Source organism: Hippocampus comes, unplaced genomic scaffold, assembly GCF_001891065.2.
Source record: "Hippocampus comes isolate QL1 unplaced genomic scaffold, H_comes_QL1_v1.1 scaffold68, whole genome shotgun sequence".
In the NCBI taxonomy this organism is placed as follows: domain Eukaryota; kingdom Metazoa; phylum Chordata; class Actinopteri; order Syngnathiformes; family Syngnathidae; genus Hippocampus; species Hippocampus comes.
The window spans coordinates 6,227,003-6,249,494 of record NW_017805625.1 but is presented as its reverse complement, the minus strand read 5'-3'; the positions used below and the strand labels follow the sequence as shown (position 1 = coordinate 6,249,494).

Here is a 22,492-nt window from a genome sequence, read left to right as displayed (position 1 = left end):
TCTCCGCTGTGCCAAAACAATCAAATAGTGGTTGCAAATTTATTCCCCACATCCGAGTGCACTGGGTTCAGATGTTCTGTGTATATGTTTATGAGAAAACTGAAGGCTTTGATTGCGACACCAAGCTAGGGGCTTATTCTCCTATGACTCACAATCAAAATTGTGCCGCACACCCACTGATAGAAGTTTTTATCGAGACAGCGACAGAAGGACGCTCAAGCACCAAACCAATCAATGTGCAATGTTTGTGCTGCTAAAATATCGACCCTGTCAACATCCACTGACAAACCGAAATTGTCTCTGTGCGCGTGTCGTCTTCATCCTCTACTTGGCTTAATGGGTGGCCAATTGAGCGACTGTCAATCAAAGCGGCAGCCAGGACGGGGGATTCTCCTCTCGGTAATTTGACATTATCTGAGACTAGCAGCTATTTAGTGTCGACAGATGCTGCAAATGTTTCGTAATTACAGCGGGTACTTCAGAGTAAGTCGTTCAGGGATGGGCAATTTAAATATTGGATGGGTTCCGCGATTTTTCATCAGCGCTACTGGGGGTCACATACACTGAAAAACCACCTGACGGAATAAAACGGAGTCGAGTCAACACACCGTTGTTTTTTTTCAGTGTGGAACCACGGACTTCCTCACCACATGTATGACAAAAATGCATTTTTAATTATGGACAAAATATGTGCGTATATGCAAAATATGTACTTAATATATTTCATTTTCGAATGTGGGCGGCCCGGTGGTCCAGTGGTTAGCGCGTCGACCTCACAGTGCAGAGGTACCGGGTTCAATTCCAGCTCCGGCCTCCCTGTGTGGAGTTTGCATGTTCTCCCCGGGCCTGTGTGGGTTTTCTCCGGGTACTCCGGTTTCCTCCCACATTCCAAAAACATGCATGGCAGGCTGATTGAACACTCCAAATTGTCCCTAGATGTGAGTGTGAGCGCGGATGGTTGTTCGTCTCTGTGTGCCCTGCGATTCGAAGCAAATGGTTCAGGGTGTCCCCCGCCTACTGCCTGAAGACAGCTGGGATAGGCTCCAGCACCCCCCACAACCCTTGTGACGATAAGCGGATCGGAAAATGAATGAATGAATGAATTTTCTTATGTATGTATGACCGGTTTGACTCAGTCATTTTGCAAAGTTTGATGCAAAAACAATTTGAAAATAATAATAAATGTCTAGACTTCCAGCCTGCCAGCACCAATGAATTATAATAAGAGACAATAAGTGTTCCGAACATTGTCCATTTTTGCCATGGCTGTAAATGATTTACATTCATTCTTTTAATGAGGTCGCCTTTTGCTCTTCAGAAAAATGCACTGCAGCAGGAATAATGATCAGAGTGAAATTGTTAAGATTGGTACATGGAGCACAGAGAGAGAGAGAAAAAAAAAACAGTGAACAAAACTTTTATTCGCGATAATCACTTGGGAAAACCAGTGTAAACAGAGCATAATTTGAACATTTTAAATCCATTATTCCAAATGCATGTGTCCAGAAAAACAGAACGTGATTCACATTTTGAATGAAAAGCCAACTAGTGATGACATGAAATGAAGGGTTTAGAATTTGCTGTTGAGTTAATGGACAAAAAAAATATTTGAATTTTAATATGAATACATACTTTGTGCTGTCAATTTACAAAACCACCAAATCATCCGATTTTTAGCTGTCATGGTCCTGACTGGCAATATGAGCATTATTATATTTTCTTCAACGCCGCTATTCATGGTATGCATCAGATGAGGTTGTTTACATTGCTTCCTGTCTTGCTTTAGTAAACACATCTGCGTTGTGGAGCGCTCAGGCTTGTTTTGGAAAATTCTGACCACGTCTGTAATTTTAACTGCAGCTGTGCCTTCAAGCCTCCAATGCTCGCCACCAAGACTGGCGTACGCTGTTTTTCAGATGCGCTGCATTGCATCAAAATCGGTCGCAGTGCATTGTTAGCGAAGTTAGTCTTTGGACATTTTTTCCCACTGAGATCGCATCAGCTTCAATTTCCCCGGAAGACTGCTGAAAGAAGACAAACGCATGAGTTATTTTGTTATGTAATCATGTGGCAACAGAATTGTTTTTGTCAAATAGTTCCTTGAAGATGCAGTTCTTATCCAGGCTCCGCCCTCGATTGCTGCAACAGTTTGCATGTCGACGTGATTTTGGTTTTTCCGGCCAAAGTGATTCATTTGTGACTGGTAGATCAGACGGAGATGTGTTTGAGTGTGTGTTTATGTGCCTTGTGTCAATGTGGAAGTGAAAGAAGAGAGATGAGCCGCTATGATTTATAGTTGCGATTCTATCTTGAGATGGCCAGCTGACAGGTGTAATTTTAGGGTGTTTGTGCCGTTTGTACACTTCCGCATTTTGATGCATCGCTTTTAAATGTGTGCAGTCATTTTGACTGGTTTTGTTTTGGCTTTCCTTATTACTACTGTTTATTTTCAGAAATGGCTGGTTGTGAAACCCAGGTCAATAAACGCATCCAAACATTCCTCTAAATATGTTTGCGCCATCTGAACCCAAAAATAAAATCAAAAATTGTGTACCGGTAACAAAAACACAAGGCATAAAAAACAAAAACAATAACACAAATAAAAGGCATCAAAATAAGATTGGCGCTTTATGATTCCCAGGGGGGATACTCAGGTGTTACAGCAGTTTCAAAAAAGAAATGTCCAAAAAGTGGCTTTTTATTATGATTATTATTATTTTTTTTTTCATGCGGCACAGATAAAAACAGAGCAGCAGATGACATTGTCATATGCATAGCCTCAGGCATAGGCATGTAATAGCCCTTTCCTCAAAATGTCAATGGGAGTTCGAAACCTATCGGGGTGCAGTGGCATTGAAGACCTGATGCTGTCTGACACAACAGCAAATGGGCTACTGTGACCCAAAAAAAAACCCAACAACATATAAACAGCACCAAAGGAGAAATCGAAGCCAAATAAAAACATTTATTTTATTGTTAGTGACTGATTTCTCCCTTGACTGCCACATCCTCTTTTTGTGTGTGTCCTTTTCTTTTTTTAATTTTTTTTTTTTTTCCGGGCTTCTTCGTCAAATAATGAGCAGTTTAATTGAAGGCCAATTGAAAAAGTGCAACATTTATATGCAGTTCAATTTGCTTGGTTTTTTTCAAACGCAAGCAGTTGAAGTCATCGTGAGTTATTGAGCTGACTCGGAATCTTTTATTCTTCCATCCATCCATCCATTTTCTGATCCGCCTTATCCGCACAAGGGTCGCGTGGGGTGCTGGAGCCTATCCCAGCCATCTTCGGGCAGTAGGTGGGGGGACACCCTTAACTGGTGTCCAGCCACTTGCGGGGCACACAGCGACGGACAACCATCCGCACTCACACTCGCACCTAAGGACAATTTGGAGGGTTCAATCAGCCTGCCACACATGGCCTGTTTTTTGGAATGTGGGAGGAAACCGGAATACCCGGAGAAAACCCACGCAGGCACTGGGGAGAACATGCAAACTCCGCACAGGAAGGCCGGGGGGATCGAACCCACGACCTCTGCACTGTGAGGTTGACGCGCTAACCACTGGACCACCGGGCCGCCTCTTTTATTCTTAAACCTATTATTTGCAACGACTGCACTGTCACAAGAAGAACCCCGGCCACATGCTGTTGTTAAGTCCAAAAACACGCACGCACGCACGCACTCGTACATTCGCGCACTTCAGCACACATGCTGACTTGTAAATATTCCCCAGAATGTGTATGCTGGCAGCTTAAAGTGTTCCAATCCCCAGTCGAATGGATTAAACCTTAGTTGCAGTGCATCGAATGCATTCTCGCGCAAATTGAAGCCCCAATTGTCTCTTTGTCACCACCACAAATGCTCGAATGACTTTCGTCTTCACACAAATTATATGTCCTGCCAGGGTACGCACAGTATGTCTTTGCGCTCGTTCCACAATTGAGACTTTGTCAAATCTGCGTCTTTTCTTTTTTTTTTTTAATCTTTTTTTTTTATCTCTCCACAGAGTTTATATCCAATTGCTCGCTCATGGGCTGTCAGGATAATTGTGCAGTGACTCCAGCGGGACCTGCCTGTTACTGTAAAAGTGGTTTTGAGATCGGCTCGGATGGAAAAACATGCAAAGGTGAGTTATATGTACAGTTCATGCAAATTTCTTGAAAACAAGCGGGGTACGTGTTCTCAGGGGACACTCTACTGCGCGCTCTTGCTTTCCAAATGATCATCCGTTGTCTATCTTGTCTCTCCTGTTAAGCCCAATTAACAGAACATTTCTTCAGGCTGTTCTTTCAAATGAAATTATTTTAAGCAAGTCACTTATTTAAGCAGAAATGGAGCCTGGAAGAGGGGTGAAATTGTGTCATGTCTTGAGATAGGAATGGAAATGTCGTACTTTTCAAGAAAATCATTTCAAGCAATGCTTATCAAATCGAGTTCATTCAGGTAGAGATGATCTCTTATTCAGGAAAAATTGTCAGGCACGTGAATCATATTAAGAGCTCAGCGGTTCAAAAGCTTCTGGTGAGGAGCAAGCAGGTATTTTTAATTGCTGCTGGTGTCCCTGGAGTCTTCAGAACCTCTCAAGCAGGCATAAAACTGTATTAGGCCAAGTCTTAGCAATGGTCACGAGAAGAAATGTTTGCAGTGGGCTCACCCCTGATGAATGTCATGCTACTTTTGATGGTCCAGGTAGATGAAATTCTGGTTGACCACTGTGTCTGTATCATAATTGCTGATGTCATTTTTGACATACTTCATATATCAATAAACACCAATGCGTTGGCTAAAAATTCTATTCTTTCTTGTTCCCCCCCAAAAAATACGATTAAATATGACTTTGACAATTATACGATTTGGAACACAGTGTGTACTCACATGGCTCCTCATTAGATGCATTTGCGGAATCCAAGACAATATGCGTGAATTATGTGCCACGTCAAATATATTAAATGCTCATGAGCGGATTCAAATATGTGTGTTTTTCAGATTTCGATGAGTGCAAGGTATATGGGACGTGCAGTCAGTCCTGTACCAACACTGAAGGCTCTTATTCTTGCTCCTGTGTGGAGGGCTACCTGCCACAGCCGGACAACCGCTCCTGCAAGGCCAAGAATGGTAAAAAGTCGCTGACGGCAGCACTTTGGCCCAGACGGTATGAATATTCTGTTCATGCCCACCCCGTGTTTATGTTTGTTCTGCGCAGTCCCAGTGGACCGTCTGCCTGTGCTGTTGATCGCCAACTCCCAGAACATCCAAGCCACCTCTCTGAGCGGCACCACAGTCCACAGCCTGCTATCCACTAGCACCAAGCAAACCACAGCCATGGACTTCCTGTACGCTGAGGAAATGATCTGCTGGATCCATGTGGGAGAATCTCCCTCGTCCACGCACCTCAAATGTGCCAAGATTCCCAATCTGAAGGGCTTCACTGAGGAGAGAGTCATCAATATCTCTCTCAGCTTGCATCGTGAGTACAGCCCATCGGCGTGTGACGACACAATTAACTTGCTTTGGAAGGAGAGCAGGTGTTTTATTCAAACCAGTGATATCGGAGAAAGCAATCGTGACTTGCAGTTCTCCAAATGCAGAGTGCATCTCCAGTCATCTTTTCGCATAGAAATGGAATCCAATCTGTTCGTTCCAGCCTCCTCCTCAAAAAAACAAAAACGTTTTAATGAAGGAAATATGTGACTTGGCCACTGGGGGCAGTGTAATGCAGTCATGCAGACACGAAACAAACTCTCTGAAAACCGCAGTAATAGTATTCATTTTTCATAGAGGGCAACGATTACATGCTTATTGTTATATTGTCTGTCTACATGTGTTGCTGCACTGCTTGTATTTAAATCCCCATGGTTTAAAGTGTTACAACACAGCCGCATAGATGCTGTTCGGTAGCCCGTCCTTGGCATTTTGCATTGTGTTAGCATTAAGCTAAGCAGCTATAAGGCACTTTTATCTAAAGGTTTATCACACAAAAAATATTGAGCATCACAAAAACTCGTAAGTCGGGTTGCTTGGTAAAGTTTGTTGCATCACATATACATGACAATGTGAACTTTCATTTTTCTACACTCGTCCTGGCGGTCACATGCTATTGTTAGCAATCACAAATTTCTCCATCCATCAATTTACTCGACACCCTTCTCATTAGGACTGAGGGTAAACCGGAGCCTATAGGCGGGGCACGCCCTGGATTGGTCGCCAGTCATTGCGCATATAGGCAAACAACCATTCCCACTCACATTCACGACAATTTAGTCTTCCGTAAACCTCACATGGCCTGGGTCTTCCAGTCTACAATTATTACTCACATTGAAATTGTGAACATATCTTTCATTAATATCATGTTTTCATACTAAGAGATTTCGATAAATAGATCCTCTGAGAAAAACAGTCACACTATTTCTTTTGTACTGCATACAAAGCAACAGGTTGAAATCTATAATTCCTCCAGCTAATTCTTTAATAGTTTTAGAGAAGTACTGAATAATTCTATGATATAATTATTCATGCAGGTCAGGCATAAAGGAGGCTTGGGTATGAATAATACATACGGAGCAAGATTTTAAAATAAAACCGCAGTGGCCTTTCGACAAGTTTTGTTTTTCGTCGCATTCGTATCTGGAAACCGCCCAGTAGGAATCGGAAATCGGCCTGTGTGATTAATTAGATCAGAAGTTTAAGTCTGATTTAATATTCTTAGTCTCCCTGCCATGTTCCACTGCTGCTACTGCTTGGATTTTAATATCAGGCGTAAACAAGACAACCATCCCCAGCATTTCCTACATGTAAACTATTAACATAAATAGATGCGGGCACATCTGCAAAAATCAACTCTCAGTAGATTTCGATACACAAGATAGCATTTAACTCTGCGTAGTTTCTTTTTTAAAGTCAGTTTGTCCAAATTTAATACCATTTTCACATTTAGTATATTTGCTGCAGACATTGGGTCAGATTTCCCTCCAAATGTAAAAAATAAAAATAAAATCTGATCATTTGTCATCAATCTGTTCGATTAAATTCTTCGGCAATCAGAGAAAATGTGTTTTTCAATTCATGTTCGACAAAACATTGTTTCGTGTGTGTCCAGTTTACAAAATAAAACTAACATTGACAAGAAAGGTTGACCAGAATATTGATGAAAATCTGTCATCCATGTCATATGGATGGAATAGTACACTGCTTGGGGCAGTTCAACACATTTCTACAAAAGCTATTTTACATCCTGTAAACCAAGTTCGAATAATACTAGTATGTTTAAGATCACGATCGTATTAATAGCGTAGCAATGGAGATTCTGCTTGAATGTGTTTATAATTACAGGCGTATTTGTGAATAGATATGACTGCATGAATCCCGAGCGGGAGAGCACGCACAGAGCATCTGCTTTCAGCCTCTCCAATGCTCATATACACAACACGAGGAGAAAGCAACAGAAGTTGTTGAATACAATTCAAGCGAAGCATCTGAGGGGTCGGCGGGGACCAGACTGCACATTTCGTGTCAGTGCCACTCGACCTTGCGAACAGGCAACAAAAGTGGGAGGTTTTTGTTTACCGACATCGTGTGAAGGAGGCAGCAGAAACCAAAGGCAGGCGGGAGCGTACAGGAAATGATGCACATTTGGTTGGAGTGACTCATGACCTCGGTACACCACAGATGGCTTGTCCAGATGTGAATTCACCTCTCTCTCTCTCTCTCTCTCTCTCTCTCTCTCTCTCTCTCTCTCTCTCTGCATGAGAGTCTCAGTTTCTCCTTCAAAGTATGAAGTTTGTATTCACTCTCATTTCATTGTACTGTATGTAACAAAAATAGAGGATGAATATACTTTTTAGAATAGATAAATGCAAAGATAGCAATCTTAAATATTAGTCTGCCTTGAAGATGGAATACATACCGGTAGCATGCGTTTATGTGTGTGTGTGTGTGTGTGTGTGTGTGTGTGTGTGTGTGTGTGTGTGTGTGTGTGTGTGTTTATATATAAATATGCAGAGGAGGAAGGATTAGGGTGTAACATGTGTTATCCACTTGAAGTCTGGGTCCGCCACAGCAAAACTAATCATTGAACTTGTACACAAACACGAACATCTTGATGTAGTAAAACTAGCACACGCGATGCTTTTAATAAATATGTTTTAATCAAAGAAAGTTCACATTTTCTTGTCACCACGGTGCACATTTCAGGGGAATGTGAAGTCCAAAAGCCCAAAAATGACAGTATTGTATTTACAAGTAAGCAATGGCCGATGGACCCTAAGAGCTCCTCTGTTGAGAATCGTTGAAACGAAACCAAATAGGAGTTCAGCAGACACAGTGTGCACAAGAGGGCTGATCCCAGAGCTGCCGCTAAACCTCCAGGATAGACCTGTTTCCCTCCCTGCACAGCCTGCACCACGTTCTGATCAGCCCACACACACACAGCGCCTTGAAATCTTCTTACGAGGTCATGTGCAGCGAAAAGTCAAGCCAGCCAGCACATTTCAAATTCTTTCACCATTCACACACATGCGCACAGGCACACCTTAACATTGGTTGACCATGAAACACTGTGCATACATTTTACCGTAAATCCTCCGCCTTCTTTACCTTCCCGTTTGCAAGCTTTGTGGCAGTATTTAAAGACATATGCTTTTTTTTCCCCCTACTCTGCCCTTTCTTGTGTGTTCCCGATGTGACATATTGACCAGATGCGTAAGAGGGAGTGTCATCTGCAAGTGTCAAAATAGCACAAGCTGGATGCAGAGGAAGCTTAAGATGCCTCTCCCTTCCACTTCGGTTTATTATTATTATTATTATTATTATTATTATTTATTTATTTATGTTTTTTTTGGCATACATTAGTGTAAAATGTCCGCATTATGCTCCGGTTTGTTAATTATTTATTTGTTGCACATTTCCACAGCAATCATGTAAACATCTGGTCCAAAAATATTATTTTTTTTCCCCCTTTCTCATGGTAGTCTTAAAAGATGATAATAATAATAATAACAGAACAGCGTGGGATTGGTTCCCCCTCAGTGACGGTGTGGATGTGGGTGTGACTATATTCTGTCTCTATATGTGCCCTTGCGACTGACTGGCGACCAATTCAGGGTGTAGTCTGCCTTCCGCCCAAGGTCAGCTGGGATGGGCTCCAGCGACTCTAAACCCTATTCAGGATAAACGATGCTGAAAATAGATGGATTCATAATAACAGTAACAATAATCAAAATGAAAACAGCATGGCATTTCATCCTTCCAACACTTTGAATCCAAGCAATGTTGTATTCTAGGTGAAAAGGTGAAGAGGCATTTGACTGTATTTTTTTTTTAATGAAATTACGCGAAATCTCTGTTGTGTGAGATCGCCATAATTCAAAATGGAGTACACTCAATGAATCCAGGCCAGGGAGGGGAAACACGATGCATGCAGGAGGAGAGAAAAGAGCAACGGCAGGAGTGAGTGAAGCTGCTCCTTTTGGAATATTGCGCAATCTCCATCTGTGTGTGTGTGTGCGTGTGTGTGTGTGTGTGTGTGTGTGTGTGTGTGTGTGTCTGTCCGTCTGTCTCCTACCTTTGTTTATACATGGCTTAATCAGTGAATCAGTGTGTCGCGGGCAGCTGGAAGTGTTTAAACCGAGCCGTGTGTGTTAAAAACGAAGAGCACCTCTGGGATTATGGCCGCTGACTCCCATAAACCTCAGAAATGCGGCACAATGGCCAAGTTTCCCCGGTGGAAATCAGATCTCCCTTTCCCTCCCAGCTTCTGCTCTATTTTTTTCTCCCTCACATTTTGTTCCTTTCTGCTTCATTCCTCTGTCGTTTTCGCTGACACCTTTTCGCCAACTTTTACTCAAACCAAAACACTCGCAACACCAAAAACTCCTCTGCAACGAGAGACAGATTTATTGGTTGGCTGTTGGTCAAAGTTTTTTTTTTTTTTTTTTTTGGGCGGTGGTGGGGGGCCAAAGAATCTGGTTAGTCATTGCCTCCATATCAGTTTTTCGGTATCGGTTGGAGAAATGGAGACATTGGTCTGCCTCGATCATCCCAGTGACCCTGCTCACCCTGGAAAACAACCCAGTACTTCATGACCCGGGACCCCTGCTGCACGACTGCAGCCTCACATCTGGGCTGTTTGTGTTTGTGTGAGGACAGTTCTGGGGCGAGTGGAGCTCATGGCAGCTGTAAAAATAGACGTCTTGCGGTTTGTGAAGCCCTCCTCTCAATTCCACTTTCTATCTGTTGCTCACACTCTTCGTCGACCGCCTTGTGCAAATGTGGGCTGGCAGATAGGAAACAGCATTTAGAGCTTTAACTTAAGTCATCCCCGTGGACTTTTCAATACGTTGTGTTTCTCCTCTTGAGGTCTATCAAATACTCTGATACTTGATGCAGCTTTCAGTATCGGCCTGAATATGGGACTATATTGCAGTATCGGACTGATACAAGTGATATCATTTTTGATTATTTATTTATTTATTTAGTTTTGTTTTGCTAATGCTTGGTCATCCTGGTATTTGCACCGTGTCGGCACATCACAGCCGTTAGGAGAGTGTGGAGCCGTCGTTCTGCCGACATGTTGCCTCCTCCTCATGCAAAGAGAAACGATGGGATGGCAGAGTCCTGGATATGTCCATTTTATTTTCACACCGAGTCCCGCCCAAACCCGTCCAGCTCCCGAACAAAACTGACCTGTCAGCCTTCATTCATGTCAAGAACAATGAATAAAACAACTTAACCCGTGCACACTCACAGTATAAGATTTCAGCGCCAAGGTTTTGCATTAGAATTATATGAAAATATAAAACTTGTTAATTGTCGCTCATTATGTTTCCTCTGCAAACATCAATTATGTGCAAGTCTTGAAAAAGTAAAAGGAAAATCCCCTTGGCTCGTTTTGCGAGCAGCAGAGCCGTTCACGGTGTTATTATGCCTGGCTCGGATCACACCAAACGTACCCCAAACATTTGATTTAGTCGACAATGGCAAGTCATCCACAATCTTATAATCCCATTTAGCTGATTTAGCTTTAATAGTAATCATTATGAGCGGGCTCACGAGCTGACTATCACAGTTTAATTGCCATGATAAGAATGATTTACTTGATGATTATTTCTTATGGAAAAACAAAGATATTTTTGTTTCAATCTGCTTCCTTCCCACACTTGGATCATTTTCCCATACTCTAAACGCGAGAAGTATTGTTGATGAATATTTGTTGGTTTTAAGGATTATGCCAAAAAGTACACATCATCAATTTCCAAGAAACTTTACGGAAGGCGGCGCATGTGCTGAGCAGGAATCCATTACATTTTTGTGTAAAAGTGGAATTTTTCTCTTCTTGTTGTTTGAATCTTAATGCCCGACTACAAATGATTTCTTCAGTCTGCTTGTCATCTGTCATGTAGGATAAAAGTAGGATATTAAGACAAAAAAAAGGCAACTTTTTGACCCTTTTATTCGAGAGAAAAAATAGTTTTCTCTTTTTGTTTTCTCTCTGGTTTAAGTTACAATGGAGGACTTTTATTCCTGAGTGAAAAAAATAATCAACATTCCCTTCATCTAACCACAATGAAAAATCCCAAACTATTCTGACCCTGGTAGACACCCAAAAAAAAGTCTTCTAAGACTCCCTTTTTTCCCCTCCATTTTCCTTTTTTTAAACAGTTCAAGTTTGGCAGAGGTGCTATAAACTTCAGCAACAATATGAGCTCTTCCACTGCAAACAGGATTCAGTAAACAAACTACATCATCCTGGGAGGTATTTGACTAGTATTTGGCTTGAAATGCTGTTTGGGGCAAGGAAAGGAAGGAAGAAGGAAGTAATCAAGGATCGTTTCATTTAATCGTCTTTTTTTTTTTCCATCCACTGTTTTTCTCCTCACCCACACCCCTCCCTGTGTGGCGGGCGTGCACCACATCCAACAGTATTCATCGTGGTGTCCTCTTACTTTTGTTTTGCTTCTCCAAACTTGACACTCTCAAACTTTGTCCTTCTTTAATTCGTCCATAAAGTCCGCACGAAGTGTTGAATTCAAAGGAAGCCTGATTGGCCTCGAAGTGACACGTGCATGACGTCTGCCGGCTTGATGCTGTTCACATGTCAACTCATTTGTCAGTCGAGCAAACTTCCTCCCTGCCCAAAACCTGAAAACACGAACCGCTTGTGTTAAGAGCATAAACTGCTCAGCAATTTGATGGCTCATTTAGTTTACTTCAACCTATGATCATGACCTCTTACTTGCTAGAAGTATTTACAACAACATCACATGTTCAGGTTCTTTACAAGTCCGCAGGAATTTAAGGACTAAAAATAAGTTCGGCTTTTCCTTACACCTCCTCCCTCCCTCTCCCCCGTCTTTTTTTTTTTTTTTTCTACGCAGATGTGGAGCAGATGGCCATCGACTGGCTCACCGGAAACTTCTACTTTGTTGATGACGTGGACGACAGGATCTTTGTGTGCGACAAAGACGGACAGATATGTGTCACCCTTCTGGACCAGGAGCTCTACAACCCCAAAGGCATTGCCCTGGACCCCACCATGGGGTCAGTGTGACGATTCTTCCTACGTGTACATAAACACACTTGGAATGCTCTCGATAGGCACCAAAGTCAACGTCACGTGTTTTAAAGACAAATTGTTAAAACTGCACAAGAACACTTGGAGGGTTTGAGAGTTAAATTAAGTGATTACAGATGTTGCGAGGCGCACTTCTTAGGTTCTCAAACGTAAAGCTTCTTTGATGGGAATGCATTTCCAACCGTTTAAGCTGTTTAATGCAAAAGGTCCCATTGTACAACATAAAAAAACACATTAAAAAACTCTAGCTGCCGGAATTACTATTTTTCATTTTATTTTTGTGCCCAATGTTTATTTTTCATGTTGACTGTAAATATGACTTATCTACTTTATTACCGCATGTTAGTGATAGAATGCCGCCATCATACATATAAATTTGTATTCCTGACCCTCCTGTCGCAAATAGGGGACCCATTTTATGTGACTAGTTTCTTATCTGATGCTAATGCTAAAATTAGCTAAGCTATCAGAAAATGCCTGTTATGCTCTCGATAAAAATAGGATTGTCTTTTGAAAAGAACTGTTTGATTCGGACTCACTCACAGCCAGTTAAGTGCTGCAAGAAATAAGATCACTACTCTGAGAAAAAAATATATTGATAAATCTTGTTTTTTCAGACTAATGCTAAACTAATCTGAGCCAGTTAAAGTCTCACTTTGTAAGAAAACAGCCAGTGACAGCGCAATTGCCTCTTTAGTGATTGAACAAACATTTATTTGCAATTTTACGGCAGTCCCCTATGAGGCAGCCAACAAAAAAATATTGAAACAAATGTTTCTTGAAAAATCACTTCAACTGTATTGATTTCCTGGCACTGGCTGGCAACAAGTTCAGGGTGTACCCCGCCTAATGCCCGAAAGCAGCTGGGATAGACTCCAGCATTCCTGCGACCTTCGCAAGGATAAGCAGCTTAGAAAATGGATGGCTGGATGGATGTATTGATTTCCAATTCTTTGCACCCAGAGAGTATGAAGTTCAATCTGATGGAACTGAAAGCAGACCAGTCTTCTATATTTTGGCCTTTTCTCCAGGAAAACTGCCAGATGGATTCTCCGTGCCTTCTTTTTTTTCAACCAATTTCTTATTCACTTTTGACAAAATACATTTTAAAACATGTATTATGCAACATCGGAGAAAATGAATTTTTTTCTCAGCCATGTGAAGTATTCACATGGCCACTTCTTGCTGGGCACATTTCATGTGGCACAAAACCACCACCTCACTGCCACTGCAAAATCGACGCTAATAACTGATGTTCTAAAGTCTTCCCTGCCGAGCCACCCTCAATAGGGTTTGTCCTTTTCTCTCCTCAGAAAGGTGTTCTTCACCGACTACGGTCAGATTCCCAAGGTGGAGCGATGCGACATGGACGGCCAGAACCGGACCAAGCTTGTGGACAGTAAAATTGTCTTCCCCCATGGCATCACGCTGGATCTAGTCAGCAGGCTGGTGTACTGGGCCGATGCCTATCTGGACTACATCGAAGTGGTGGACTATGAAGGGAAGAACCGGCACACCATCATTCAAGGCCTGCTGGTAAGAGCGTCTCAAACAACGATCACCTCGACATGTCTGCCGTCTGCCTGGTGAAGAATGGGGGCAGAAAAGATGAAGGGCATTTGCTCTTTCGTCGGAGCTGCTGATTAATCGGGTCTAATATCAAGGTGGTTAATGTTCCGTGCGGGGTGCCTCTAAAAGCCGTTACCATGACGTTTACTGTGATCTGCGGGAAGTAATGGCTTTCATTTATAGTCAGTAAGCCTCAGGGCCCAGACATGCACACACAAACATAAGCCCCATGCTGTGTGTGTGCGTGTGCGTCCACCCGCTCTAGTGTGTGTCCTTGAGCCAACGTAACGTTAAGAAGCACGATAACATCAGACTGAATGACTATCTTAAAATTCCCCTCAACTAAAATATGGAGTGGTCAGTAGTGACAGGAGGAAATGAAAATATCCACCTGAATGATGCCAAGAAATCTGCACTGACTTACCAACTTATGTTGATGCCATAGTTGTTTGGTAGAATTTTGTGTGGTTGTCACACTGAGCGCTGAAAAGACTGCAAGCCAAAGTGTTTTGTAAGTTTGCAACTGTAACTGATGGATATCAGCAAATGCTCTATCAAATTAATTTGTTATTTATCTGGCTTTATTTTGGCATCAGCATAACCTATTGGACGAAAATATTTATGTCTAATAAATCCTTTTTTTGGATTGTCTTTGTTAAAAAAATAGATGGGAAGAGGGCCTTGGAAACATAATCGCATATTAAATTGCAGTGGCAATATTTCGAAAGAAAAATCAAAATTAGATTTTTTTTTTTAAAAGTCATTCAGCCCTAGTTGTGATTTATACCGTGCGAGAGGTTGTACCTAATATTTTGTATTGTTTTGCTTATAGTGTTACTGTAGTATACTACTTTCTAATATTTCTCTCGTTTCCTGCAACTTTATCTAAATATTGTCCGTTGAGATGGCCATTTGACATTTTTTATTTTATTTTTAAATAGTCTTGGGATATGATAATCTTGAATGGTTTGAACTCCTATTTCCATAGCACAGTGAAATAGTGGGTAGCTTGTCGGCCTCACAGTTCTAAGGTTGTCGGTTCCCATCACGGCTCCGTCCTCCCTGTGTGGAGTTTGCATGCTCTCCCTGTGCGTGATCAATTGTCAGCCACTTCTCTGAAATCCAACAAAACGATTAAATAATCAAATGATAAATTTTACTGCCCGTGACTCAAAAATAAGAACAACAAATATTTGCATATTAAAATCAAGCTAGATTAAATCAGCTTTTCCAGTGTTATAAAAGCAGCGTGAGTTTTGCATGGATCTTGAATTGGAGCTTGCGGGTGGGCCAAATGTTGTGGCCAGTCTGTGTATTTCATTTAGTTCTCTGCTCCGCAGAGGATAATTTGCGATGAATAGAGGTACAAAAAGTGATGTTCTTAAAATAATGGCTTTGCGGTCCCTTTGTCGCCATAGCAGCGTCATGTCTTTCGGCCTGTGATATGACCATTTCTGCGTCTCGTTCACTGAGCTTCCAACTCCAGGTGTGTCATTCGACCACATCATTAATTAACCAGTTTCCTCCTCTCGTTACATTCTTGCTTTGGTAGACGAGTTGCCCCTCATTTCTGTCCTGTGAAAGCAAAAAAAAAAAAAAAATCATTTGTTGCTCTCAACTTAAACCTGCTGGTAAGAGCGTCTCAAACAACGATCACCTCGACATGTCTGCCGTCTGCCTGGTGAAGAATGGGGGCAGAAAAGATGAAGGGCATTTGCTCTTTCGTCGGAGCTGCTGATTAATCGGGTCTAATATCAAGGTGGTTAATGTTCCGTGCGGGGTGCCTCTAAAAGCCGTTACCATGACGTTTACTGTGATCTGCGGGAAGTAATGGCTTTCATTTATAGTCAGTAAGCCTCAGGGCCCAGACATGCACACACAAACATAAGCCCCATGCTGTGTGTGTGCGTGTGCGTCCACCCGCTCTAGTGTGTGTCCTTGAGCCAACGTAACGTTAAGAAGCACGATAACATCAGACTGAATGACTATCTTAAAATTCCCCTCAACTAAAATATGGAGTGGTCAGTAGTGACAGGAGGAAATGAAAATATCCACCTGAATGATGCCAAGAAATCTGCACTGACTTACCAACTTATGTTGATGCCATAGTTGTTTGGTAGAATTTTGTGTGGTTGTCACACTGAGCGCTGAAAAGACTGCAAGCCAAAGTGTTTTGTAAGTTTGCAACTGTAACTGATGGATATCAGCAAATGCTCTATCAAATTAATTTGTTATTTATCTGGCTTTATTTTGGCATCAGCATAACCTATTGGACGAAAATATTTATGTCTAATAAATCCTTTTTTTGGATTGTCTTTGTTAAAAAAATAGATGGGAAGAGGGCCTTGGAAACATAATCGCATATTAAATTGCAGTGGCAATATTTCGAAAGAAAAATCAAAATTAGATTTTTTTTTTTAAAAGTCATTCAGCCCTAGTTGTGATTTATACCGTGCGAGAGGTTGTACCTAATATTTTGTATTGTTTTGCTTATAGTGTTACTGTAGTATACTACTTTCTAATATTTCTCTCGTTTCCTGCAACTTTATCTAAATATTGTCCGTTGAGATGGCCATTTGACATTTTTTATTTTATTTTTAAATAGTCTTGGGATATGATAATCTTGAATGGTTTGAACTCCTATTTCCATAGCACAGTGAAATAGTGGGTAGCTTGTCGGCCTCACAGTTCTAAGGTTGTCGGTTCCCATCACGGCTCCGTCCTCCCTGTGTGGAGTTTGCATGCTCTCCCTGTGCGTGATCAATTGTCAGCCACTTCTCTGAAATCCAACAAAACGATTAAATAATCAAATGATAAATTTTACTGCCCGTGACTCAAAAATAAGAACAACAAATATTTGCATATTAAAATCAAGCTAGATTAAATCAGCTTTTCCAGTGCTATAAAAGCAGCGTGAGTTTTGCATGGATCTTGAATTGGAGCTTGCGGGTGGGCCAAATGTTGTGGCCAGTCTGTGTATTTCATTTAGTTCTCTGCTCCGCAGAGGATAATTTGCGATGAATAGAGGTACAAAAAGTGATGTTCTTAAAATAATGGCTTTGCGGTCCCTTTGTCGCCATAGCAGCGTCATGTCTTTCGGCCTGTGATATGACCATTTCTGCGTCTCGTTCACTGAGCTTCCAACTCCAGGTGTGTCATTCGACCACATCATTAATTAACCAGTTTCCTCCTCTCGTTACATTCTTGCTTTGGTAGACGAGTTGCCCCTCTTTTCTGTCCTGTGAAAGCAAAAAAAAAAAAAAAATCATTTGTTGCTCTCAACTTAAAGACAGTTTGAGTTCCTGAACCCTTTTCTGCATCACGTGGTTGAGTTCAGCAGGTTACCATAGTAACAGCACCTCTGCCACATGTGACTTTACCAGCAAATGATCCTGTTTAAGGAGACTATGACTGTGGTTAGGAAAGACATACAGTTAGGTTTGTGATGTTTTTTGTGGTCTTTTCTCTGCAATCTCCTTGTTTTTAAAAGGCGCACTTGAGTGTTTCATCACATCTTCTGGATTTTGATAACACCGCGTGAGAACATCAAATAGAAGGCAACTGAAAAAAATCTTTGTGATATTTTGTCCCAGTCAGCCAACCAAATAAAGTCACTAATTATTCAAATGTGCTCTCAGTGTTAATGAAGTGCAGATGTACTGCGCATTACAAAACAGCAACAAACAAATTCTCTCCTCTGACAGTGCCGCCCAAAATATCAGCAATGTTATTTTCATCAAGGGAGAATTGTGCTCAGTCTTTTGTATTGGTTCTGAAGTTGTGCAGGTATATCCAATATTGTGCTTGATGGATTTAACTGTGAGCCACCGAAAAGCAATTTCATGATTATGACTTCGTGTGAGGAAAAAAAAGAATACTGCACCTGATTCATTAATAGAGGTTTACTCACTTTTAATTGGATTCCTTGTTTTCTTAGCTATTACAGCATATAGCTAGTTGTGGTGTTTTATGACATCCTCACCTACGGCAGTAATTTAATAAGGTGTTGTGGTTATACTCAGCATTGGTGAGCATCCTTACTTAATTCAAAGCTTATTTGAATAAACATTTTGTCTTTCCTTGTGAATGACTGGCATCCAGTCCAGGGTGTAACCTGCCTCTTGCCCGAAGTCAGCTGCGGATAGACTTTTGGATACCCTCAACCCTAATGACGAAAAGCAGAAGCTTATGTGGATAGATGGATTTGTCTTGAAAGGTTTTTTTCCATATTGTGTCTCCTGTCTGTTTGGATCACTGGTATGAATGTCAGACAGGTTTGAAAATTAGTTTGTCAGATGAGCCGAAATGAAGGACAATTATTAAAAGAGCTTGTTCCACATCATTAAGCAAGTCACACGAAGGATGTTGCCACTGATGAAAAGAGACAACTAGTCCAATGCCTTTGCAAAAGGAAAACACCGGACATTTCAAGAAATCATGCTGTTAAATAATTTGAGTATGACTCAGAAAGCAAAATGGGATCTAATAAAGGCGTATTAAGGAAAAATTCTGTCAGGCAAACGCATTATGCAAGAACGCGGCCGTGAAAAAGACAATGATGAGTAGTTTCTGGTTTCTCCGGAGTCCAAAGAACTTCTTGACGCAGGATCCTCCAAATGCTCATATTGATGCATACAATTGCAGTGAGCTCGGAAATCCAGACGAACTCAGAAAAAAAACATCTGGGCTGCCTTTCGTTGTGTCGCACGCCAACTTAGTATCTGCATCTGACATCTCCTCCGACTTGGCCTAGCCACATCTTATGTGATCTTATCTTTGTTTCACATTTTCTTTCTCCGTTTGTTTGGTTTACTGCCCACACAGGATGCGAGAAGCAAAAACATAACTACTACCCTCACAGAGAAATTTCATGTGTAAGACGATAATTACAATTTTAAAAGACACTTAACAGTCTGAATCTGTATTACGATTTATCTATAAACCATAAACAGTTTCATCCCTATATTGCTGATCAAAGTATTTTTTTCTGATGCCATATAAATATTGTCCCTAACTGAGATGATTGACCTACAGTGGTGTCTTGAGATACAAGTTTAATAATAATCTGCAATAATACTAGTTGTTTTCCCCACTGAACAAAGAATATATGCCCGTGAGTTGCTTTATTCTGACGAGTTTGTAACTTGCCCGTCTATGTGTGTTGCTACACCATTTGTGTTCAAATACCCAACCCAGTGTTTTAAGACCACCACATAGATGTGTCCCGAATTCACAAGCCCACCTGTGGCGTTTCTTACTATGTGTTAGCATTAAGCTAGCAGCAAAGTTATGCCGAATCTGTTTAAACATTCATCATCGACATAACTTTGAGTTCCCACCTGGTGAGAGGTGGTGAAGTAAAACTTTATGCGGTGTTTAAATGCGCGGAAAATAATAAGAAACACATTCTGTCTTTATTTCTTGTCCAAGATCGAGCATCTGTACGGTCTGACTGTGTTTGAAAACTACCTCTATGCCACCAACTCGGACAATGCCAACATGCAACCCAAGACCAGCGTGATACGGATCAATCGATTCAACAGCCCAGACTACCAAGTGGTGACGCGGGTGGACAAGGGAGGCGCGCTGCATGTCTATCATCAGAGACGCCAACCGCCCGGTACGCACCACCTTTCGTCACGTGCAACGTTTGCCAGCGCATTGGCTTCGTCTGACATGTTTTCACTCCTGTGCAGTCCGAAGTCACGCATGTGAGGTGGACCAATTTGGAAAAGCGGGAGGTTGTTCAGACATATGTCTGCTGGGAAATGGACACAAGACCCGCACGTGCCGGTGTCGCTCTGGATTCAGCCTGGGAAGCGATGGCAAGTCTTGCAAAAGTAAGTGGCGTCATTAAACGATAAGTTGAATGTATTAAATGGGGTGTGAAGGAAAGGAATACTATTATCGATGTCTCACAGAACACAACGAGAGATTTTGAGAATGACAGTAGCTCCGATCTGTTAGGACTTTATTTTTGATTGCCACAGTAATGGTTCGATTGGAGGAAAAAGTAAAATGGCAACTACCGGTAGTTTTCCAAGAGATGCTAGTCTGCTTCTGGCCTAAGGTTAATATAGTTACAGTAACTAAAACTAACGAAACAACTTAAAACATTGAAAAAACATTCCGGCAACAAAATTAAATAAAAAAACGAGAATGGTTAAAGAAAACAAAAACAAATGAACTAAATGAAACTACAGCTTACATTTCTAAAACGCACCATAATTATAGCAAAAATGTCCTTTGTTTTGATTTTTTTGTCAATTAATATCTTACATTAGACTTAAGGGTACCTTATTTATTTGGTATTGCTGTATGTCTGTACAGAAGGAAGAGCAAACAGAATTGCAGTTTACTTAATTACACATTACCATGTTACTTTTTTTTATCTTGCATTCGGCAAATCCTCCATATATTAATTAAAAAAATTAAAACGAGCACTAAAACTAATGAAAACCTAATTAAACAGAAGCATTTAAAAAAAACTGCTCTAAAAAAACAAATTTAGAAAACAAAAGTCAAAACAAAACAAAAACTACCTATATTGAAAAATCCGAAACAATTATGACCCTGTTCAGAACTGCTGTCAAAGTGCCTTTGAGCAAGGTACAGCTCTATTTGTGTCCCCCTTTTCACTCAGACGTCTCTTGTGTAGGATTTGTTCCTCTATGTGGTGCGCATCAAATATATACAGCACAGTCTGAGTTGATTTTTTTTTTCCCCCTTCAAGGTTTAAATAAAACGCTGCAAAATTTGCAAGGACTTACTCAGTGTGTATGAGGTAGCAAAGGTCAAGTTCGAGGTATTTTCGCCAAATCCTCACATTTTCAGGGATTATTGACCAATACAGAACAAACAAGTCAATGGATTTTGAAGGTTATTCCTCTCAACATGTTGGAGGCAGCTGCTTTTCATTCAGTTGTCCTCACTGAACAAAAATCTCTTGAGAGATGTTAGACCACTAAGAAGCTTAGAAAGAAAGAACTGATGGTCACTGGGACAGTCTCTACTGACCTTGTCATTCCTGTAACTACCACCCAGCCTGCCATCTGTCTATGATTTTTTTTAAAATTCTATCAAAGACTAACACGTATATACCTTTTTATTTCCTTAGTGAAGTCAGACTGCCTATGAAAATTTCTTTAACACGACATAAAGCTTTATCAAGAGACACAATTGAGGACCACTTGCGATTCATTTCTTATTCGAAAAAACAAAACAATAAACAGACCTGAGTTAGCATCTAATTTGCTCATTTGTTCTAACAAGTGGATGTTTGCAAATGATTTCCACCTCTAAGTACTACTGTTGATTCCTTGTTTTGCATCAGAGCCGGAGCATGAGCTCTTCCTCGTCTACGGTAAAGGTCGCCCGGGGGTTATCAGGGGCATGGACATGAATGCCAAGGTTCCAGATGAATACATGATCCCTATCGAGAATCTGATGAAGCCCAGAGCTCTGGATTTTCATGCCGAGAGCGAGTTCATTTACTTTGCCGATGCCACCAGCTATATCATCGGACGGCAGAAGATCGATGGGACTGAGAGAGACACCATTCTGAAAGAAGGTGGGTTATGACACGTCTGGGAAAAAGATTATCCACACAATCAGCACAGGAGACTGACCCCGCCCCCCCCCCCTCACCCCCCACAGGGATTCACACGGTGGAAGGCATCGCTGTGGACTGGATGGCAAACAATTTATACTGGACAGATGACGGCCCCAAAAAAACCATCAGCGTGGCTCGGCTGGAGAAAGCCTCCCAAACCCGCAAGACTCTCATTGAAGATAAAATGACTCACCCTCGCGCGATCGTGGTGGACCCCCTCCATGGGTAAGTGAAATGGAAGCTGGATGGAGGGTGGGGGTTGGGGGGTTCGACTGTACAGTAGAGCAGGTATTCCAAATGATTTCAATTCAAGCTCAAGCTCAAGGTTTTTGGTACTATGGCATTAGCTTTTATTTGTTTTTGCAGTTCTATAATAACCACACACACACACACACACACACACACACACACACACACACACACACACACACACACACACGCACACACAGTTCCTGAAGCCATCCCCCTAATGACATAATCTTTGACCTCCGATTTTTTTATATTTAGAAGGAATCAGGTTCGGGCAATCAATTTACGACAGTGTCTGCTTACATACAAACTGTTGAGCAATGACGTCATATTCCTCATGTGTCTATCTTGTCTGTATGTTAAAATATGCTAGGCACAAAGCGGCATTGCTTCAGTGGCAAAAAGCCCTGCCGCAAAGTTTGGGAATTACAAAGTGTAGGTCAATGATAGGACTAGGAGCAGCTCCGCTATCACTGCTGTTGTTTACACGTGCTT

The 22,492-nt window shown here is 41.5% G+C and overlaps 1 protein-coding gene across 2 annotated transcripts in view; it reads left to right on the top strand.

Annotated features, from left to right (window-relative positions):
• LOC109522328 (low-density lipoprotein receptor-related protein 1-like) overlaps positions 1 to 22,492 on the top strand; it is a 104,755-nt gene that overhangs the window by 32,641 nt on the left and 49,622 nt on the right. For both annotated transcript variants that reach the window (XM_019880783.1, XM_019880784.1), the window contains exons 4-12: positions 4,006 to 4,125; positions 4,986 to 5,114; positions 5,203 to 5,466; positions 12,371 to 12,533; positions 13,881 to 14,103; positions 19,567 to 19,756; positions 19,833 to 19,976; positions 21,470 to 21,706; positions 21,793 to 21,973. In XM_019880783.1, coding sequence (XP_019736342.1) covers positions 4,006 to 4,125; positions 4,986 to 5,114; positions 5,203 to 5,466; positions 12,371 to 12,533; positions 13,881 to 14,103; positions 19,567 to 19,756; positions 19,833 to 19,976; positions 21,470 to 21,706; positions 21,793 to 21,973 — 1,651 coding nt within the window. The remainder of the gene's footprint in view (positions 1 to 4,005; positions 4,126 to 4,985; positions 5,115 to 5,202; positions 5,467 to 12,370; positions 12,534 to 13,880; positions 14,104 to 19,566; positions 19,757 to 19,832; positions 19,977 to 21,469; positions 21,707 to 21,792; positions 21,974 to 22,492) is intronic.